This window comes from Cebus imitator, unplaced genomic scaffold (assembly GCF_001604975.1).
Source record: "Cebus imitator isolate Cc_AM_T3 unplaced genomic scaffold, Cebus_imitator-1.0 Scaffold251, whole genome shotgun sequence".
In the NCBI taxonomy this organism is placed as follows: Eukaryota; Metazoa; Chordata; class Mammalia; order Primates; family Cebidae; genus Cebus; species Cebus imitator.
The window spans coordinates 487,963-494,497 of record NW_016107566.1 but is presented as its reverse complement, the minus strand read 5'-3'; the positions used below and the strand labels follow the sequence as shown (position 1 = coordinate 494,497).

The following is a 6,535-nucleotide window of genomic DNA, read 5'->3' as shown; positions in this document are numbered from 1 at the left end:
AAAAAAAAAAGAAAGAAAGAAAAGAGGTTTAATTTACTCACAGTTCTTCAGGCTGTACAGGAAGCATGATCCTGGCATCTGCTCAGCTTCTGGGGAGGCCTCAGGAAACTTACAATTAAGGTAGGGGGTAAGGCATCTCACATGATGGGAGCAGGAGCAAGAGAGAACAAGGGGGGGTAGGCTGTACACTTTTAGACAGCCAGAGAACTCACTATCACAAGAAAAGCGCCTAGGGATGGTGCAAACCATTCATGAGAAATCCACCCCAGGATCCAACCACCTCCCACCAGGCCCTACCTCTAATACTGGGGACTACAATTCAACGTGAGATTCGGTGGGACGCAGATGCAAACCATGTGATTCAGACACTAGTGTCTCTTCTTGCATTATTTCTTGAATTTCTACTCTGAAACTGCTCTGAACAGGGTGCCGGTGACCTCCATATTGCTAAATCCTGTTATTTTTTCCCCAATCCTCATCTGAGTTCACCTGTTGCAGCATTTTACGCAATTGCTTGATCATGCTGTCCTCCTTAAAACGCGTTTTTCACTTGATGTCCAGAATACCACACTTGCCTAGTTTTCCTCCAACTTTTCTGGATGGCTTCATTTTCTCTCTCTTTTTTTTGTTTGTTTGTTTGTTTTGTTTTGAGACAGGGTCTTGCTCTGTCATCCAGGCTATAGTGCAATGATGCAATCTCAGCTCACTGCAGCCCCCATCTCCCAGGTTCAATCAATCCTCACATCTGCCTCCCAAGTAGCTGGGATAGACATGTACCACCAAACCTGGCTAAACTTTTTTGGTATTTTTTGTAGTGACAGGGTTTTGCCCTGTTGCCTAGGCTTGTCTCAAACTCCTAGACTCAAGCAATCTACTCACCTCAGCCTCTCAAAGTGCTGGGATTACAGGTATGAGCCACCGTGCCCAGCCCACTTTCATCTCCTATAATAGTTTCTTCTTCCTCAACTCCTTAACTTCCGAACATTGGAATGTCCAGGGACCTAGTCCTCAGATTTCTTCTTTTCTTCTATTTGCTCACTCCCTATTTGATATCATCTATCTTATAACTGTAAACATCACCTATAAGAGGATCATTCTTACATTATCTCTAACACAGACCACTCCCGTGAAGGCCAGGCCAATGTATCCAACTGGCATCTGGACATCTAAAATCTGACAAGTCCTAAACTGAACTCCTGACATCTCCCTCCCCACACATCACTTGCCCTTTCCAAAGTCTTCCCCACCTCAGTTAAAGGCAACTCCATTTTTCCAGCAGCTCAGTCTAAACCCTTAGACTTATCTCTGTTTCCTCTCTCTCTTGGATCCATCAGAGATCCCTCAAGTTTTATTGACTATATATTCAAGTTATAATCAGAAACTAATTGTCTGTCTATTTGTCACCTGCTCCATTGTGATCATCTTGTTCTAAGCTACCATTATTTTTCTCCAGGAATATAGCACTACTGGCTTCTCCGATTCTGCCCTTGTCCCTTGCAATCTATTCTCAAAAATCTGCCAGATGATCTTGTAAACAAGTAAGTTCTGTCATGTTGCTCTTCTGCTCAGTATGCTCCAGCGGCTCCCGGCTCACTTGGAGTAAAAGCCAAAGCCTCAGTAGTGTAATATTGGGGTTCAGGGGTTCAGGGTGCCCTCAGCTCCCCTGAGAGTATGTTTCTCCAGGTTCTTGGTCTCCTGCCCTCTCAAGAATGAGAGAGGGGACCATGGCGCCGTGCTCAGTAAATGCCAGAATCAAAAATGTTTGTACAAAGTGATTTATTTAAAAAGAGAGAGAAACAGAAGGAGAGAGAAAGAAACAGCTAACTCTCACACTGAGAGAATCCAGACAGATAGAATCCAGGAGAGGAACGCAGCTTCCACACTGAGTGGAAGGGAATAGAGAGAGATGGAGTTTAGGAGGGGAAGACGGACTTCCACGAGAGAGTGTGGAAGGGGACTCCAAAGGGGAAATCCAGGAGAGAGAAAGACGGCTTCCATGAAGGGAGTGTTCATGGAAGGGGATCCAAACATGGAGTCCAAAGGGGTGTGGAAGAAGGGGACTTTTAACCTGGGAGGAACCCCACCTTCTCTAAGACCCTGGTCAATGAAAGGAGTTCCTTAGAACTTGCACTGGAGTGATTGACTCTTAGTTTCTTCCCAAGCCTGCGAAATTCAAACATAAACCGTTAAATCTCCTGGATGGAGAGAGATGGGAGTGGGGCATGGCACTAGGAAGTTCTTGCCCTTAAAACTATGCCCCCTTGTGGACCCGGAAACAGAACACATTCCCTCATTAGAGCCTCCAAGGTCCAACAAGATTGGGACTCCACTAGGTCTTTACCTAAACTCCAACTTCTCCTTGCCTCATTCACTGAAGTCTAGCCAGACTGGCCTTCCTGCTGTTACTGGAACTTAGCAGGTGTGTCCATGCCTCTGGGCCTTTCCACATGCTGTTCCCTCTGCATGGACTGCTCTTTGCCCAGATATTTTTGTGGCTAGTTTCCTCATTTTTTTCAGGTCTATTCAACTGTCGCTTTTTATTGAGGTCTTGTCTGGCTCTGCTATCTAAAAATTTTACACTTCTCCCCAACACTTTATTTCCCCTTTCCCATGTTTTTTTTTTTTTCTTCCTTAGCATTCGGCATTATCTAACATGCTGCTAAATATTATTTATTTGTTTATTGTCTGTTTTCCTCAGTAGAATGTAAGCTCCATCATAGTAAGGATTTTTGTTAGTTTTATTTACTGCTGTATCCCATTGCCTGCATCAGTGTTTGATTTATTCACCTATTTGTTTTTGTTTGTTTTGTCTTTTTGAGACAAATTCGGGTCTGTCGCCCAGGCTGGAGTTCAGTGGCGCAATCTCGGCCCACTGCAGCCTCAACCTCCCGAGCTCAAGTGATCCTCCCATCTCACTCAGTCTTCTGAGTAGCTGGGACCACAGGCGCATGCCACCACATCCAGCTAATTTTTTTATTTTGTGTAGAGATGGGGTTTCACCATGGTGCCCAGGCTGATCTCAAACTCCTGGGCTCAAGTGATCCTCCCACCTAGGCCTCCCAAAGTGCTGGGATTACAGGCATGAGCCACCATACCTGACCCACATATTGGTTGAATGAATTAATAAGGGAAAATAGTTCATTTAATGTCCTTAGAATGGTGTCTAGCAAGAATAGCAATGGTTTTATTAGTCTTACCTGATTTTTAAAAATTGTTGTAATTATCCTCACCTTCCTCATTGCTACTGGGTTCTCCCCTCTTCCTGTCTCTGCAGTAGTTTCCACACTTCAGGCTCTCCTTATCTCTTGTGAGACTGTCTCAGTAGTCTCAGAAGTTGTCTTCCCGCCGCCAATGTTGCCTCTTTTAGACACACCCACTGCTCCTGACTTACACTTCTTGAAAACAAATTTGATCCTTTGACACCCCTGTCAAAAAACCTTTCAGTGACGCCCCACTGCTTTTAGGTGCAAGTTCCAGCACTCACATGGCACGCAGACAAAGCCTTCCTCAGCCGGGCTCCTGCTCCTCACTCCAGTCTTCTCTTCTTGCCTTTCTTACCCTGAAGACACCCGACCCGCCATGCCCTTTCACAACACTGTGTCTGTCTCTGCCAAGAATGCCTTGCCCTCCTTGTCTGCCTCATCAGCTCCTAGTCATCTCTTAAAACCCTCTTTCAGCAAGCATGTCCTCCCCTGTAGAACTCATTCCTGCCTCCTTTGTGCTGCCCCTTATGCCTGTGGCTGTGAGTTGCCACATCACACATATTGTATGTGTTGTATATTTCTGTCCACTTCCCAAGTCTGATGTTTTCCCTTTTCCTGTCTGCCTATCATACTTGGTGTGAAGTCTTTTTTCTTTTTTGAGACAAGTCTCACTCTTCTCGCCCAGGCTGGAGTGCAATGGCGCGGTTTTGGCTCATTGCAACCTCCGCCTCCCGGGTTCAAGCGAATCTCCTGCCTCAGCCTCCTGAGTAGCTGGGATTACAGGCGCACACCACCATGCCCAGCTAATGTTTTGTATTTTTAGTACAGACAGGGTTTCACCATGTTGGTCAGGCTAGTCTCGAACTCCCAACCTCATGATCCGCCCGCTTTGGCATCCCAAAGTGCTGGGATTACAGGCATGAGTCACTGCACCCAGCCGAAGTCTTTTTTCAAGACCTAGTATTTCTTTTTTCTTTTATCTTTTTTTGAGACAGAGTCTCGTTCTGTCACCCAGGCTGGAGTGCAGTGGCGCAATCTTGGCTCACTGCAACCCCTGCCTCCCAGATACAAGTGATTTTCCTGCCTCAGCCTCCCTAGTGGTAGCTGGGACTACAGGCGTCCACCACCATGCCTGGCTAATTTCTGGATTTTTAGTAGAGATGGGGTTTCACCATGTTGGCAAGTCTGGTCTTGAACTCTTGACGTCAGGTGAAACACTTGCCTCAGCCCCTCAAAGTGCTGGGATTACAGGCTTGAGCCACCACGCCCCGCCAAGACCTAGTATTTCTTGAGCTGAGATTGACTATATGATCTGCCCCAACCATATTTCTCCAATCATATTTGTTCACAGTTTTCTAGGATTTATGCTCCTTAGACTGGAATGCAAACAGACCGTCCCTCAGTGAGGGAAGGCACCACATTGGTTAGGACTTGCTTCTGAATACCTAGCATCTGGCTCGCAGTAGCTTAGTCTGTGTTTGTTGAATGGATGCTGGAAAGTTGGCATATGCCCCTGCAGAGTACAAGGTCAATTTGGGTGAAGATATGTGAAGTCACATGATTTTTCCTGCCCCATCTGTTTTACTTGAAGATTTGGGGGGAAAATATTAAAGAATTTAGTATGTGATCCCAATTACATTGTATATCGAAGTAAACATCTGTTATGAAGAATATTGAATTCACAAGAACGTTTAAGACTAAATAGGGCATTTCAAAGAAATTTTGAGTTTGTGGCAGGTCCCTCTGGGCGGCTCCTTCCGGTCCCTCAGGGACATGAGTTCTTTCTCCTCAGGTCCCTCTGGGCGGCTCCTTCTGGTCCCTCAGGGACGTGAGTTCTTTCTCCTCAGGTCCCTCCGGGCAGCTCCTTCTGTCCCTCAGGGGCACAAGTTCCTTCTCCTCAGGCCCCTCTGGGCTGCTCCTTTGGGTCCCTCAGGGGCACTAGTTCCTTCTCCTCCACTTGCAGTTAAGCTGCCTCCGTGGGAAGACCAAGAAGCATCTGAGCTTGATCCCCCTCTTTGTATTTATTGGAGCTGGAGGTGGTGGAGCAGCCCTGTATCTCTTGCGTTTGGCATTGTTCAATCCAGATGTTTGTTGGGACAAAAAGAATAACCCAGAGCCCTGGAACAAACTGGGTCCCAATGATCAATACAAGTTCTACTCTGTGAATGTGGATTACAGCAAACTGAAGAAAGAACGTCCAGATTTCTAAGTGAAATGTAAAGCTGCTTTAAAATGAAGGTCTTCCAGAAGCCATCCGCACAATTTTCCACTGAACCAGGAAATATTTCTTCTCTAAATGCACGAAATCATGTTCATGTAATCTATTGGTGATTACACTGGTTAATAAATAACTGAAACTTGAAAGAAAAAAAAAAAAAAAGAAGTGCTACCATCCACTCCAGCCACTTTTCCTTTCCGTTGCTCACTGTGGCGCTGGGGGGCTCCATCTGCACTCCCAGGCCCCGTGCCTCCTCGTTGTTTCCTCCTCCCATCCCTCACCATCAAGCCCTAGAATCTACTCTGACTCCCCCGCACATAACACCTACCTTAGTAGCTGTTTGCTAATCTAGAGCTACCTAATATCTTAATTCTTTCCTACTTCAGAGACTTCCCCATTGTGTGGTCTCAGGTGGGACTCTGCTTGTTACCACATGATTTGGCTGCAGTTGCTTCCACCCCGCTGCCCTTAGTTCCTGCCTGGTTTCTTGACCTAAGTTATCCTGCCTTCTGTTAATTCTGTGAGCTCCCTTGTAGCCTTCCAATAATTTTCTCCTTAAACTAATTAAATTTGTGTGCTTTCAAATAAGAACTCACACACACACACGCACACATACCCTCTCTCCTCTTTTTTAGCTGACATTTGATGAGCATTCACTATAGGGCAACACCACCATGCTAAGGCTTTACATGAATTATCTTGTTTAATTCTCATAGCAATTCAATGTAAAATGTACTATTATCTGCATTTTGCAGATAAAGAAACAAATGCAAAAGGGTTCATTGCTCTGCCCAAAGTTGCATGCTTGCTAAGTGCTGGAAATAGGATTTAATTCTGGGGAAGACAGGCACAGTGGCTCACACCTGTAATCTCAGCCCTTTGGGAGGTGGCAGCAGGAGGATCACTTGCACCCAGGATTTTGAGATTAGCTAGGGAAATATAAGGAGACCCTGTCTCTATAAAACAAATGAAAGAACTAGCCAGACATAGTGGCACATGCCTGTAGTCTCCACTACTCAGGAAACTGAAGCAGGAGGATCAGTCAAGCCAGGGAAGTTCAGGCTGCAGAGAGCGATGATCACACCACTGCACTCGAGCTTGGGTGACAGAGTGA

At 45.8% G+C, this 6,535-nt stretch overlaps 1 protein-coding gene and 1 long non-coding RNA gene across 2 annotated transcripts; one reads left to right on the top strand and one right to left on the bottom strand.

Moving 5' to 3' along the window:
- Window positions 1–1,762: 1,762 nt before the first annotated feature.
- On the bottom strand, window positions 1,763–2,061 carry LOC119467005. The gene is made up of 2 exons (XR_005195519.1): window positions 1,990–2,061; window positions 1,763–1,931 (listed from the first exon to the last, which is right to left on the bottom strand). It is a non-coding gene; the product is annotated as an uncharacterized LOC119467005 (long non-coding RNA).
- Window positions 2,062–3,682: 1,621 nt separating this feature from the next.
- Window positions 3,683–5,563, top strand: LOC108282800 (cytochrome c oxidase subunit NDUFA4-like). The gene is made up of 2 exons (XM_037727956.1): window positions 3,683–3,742; window positions 5,167–5,563. The coding sequence occupies exons 1-2, from the start codon at window positions 3,683–3,685 to the stop codon at window positions 5,410–5,412; spliced, it is 306 nt and encodes a 101-aa protein (XP_037583884.1). The 3' UTR covers window positions 5,413–5,563.
- Window positions 5,564–6,535: the final 972 nt, after the last annotated feature.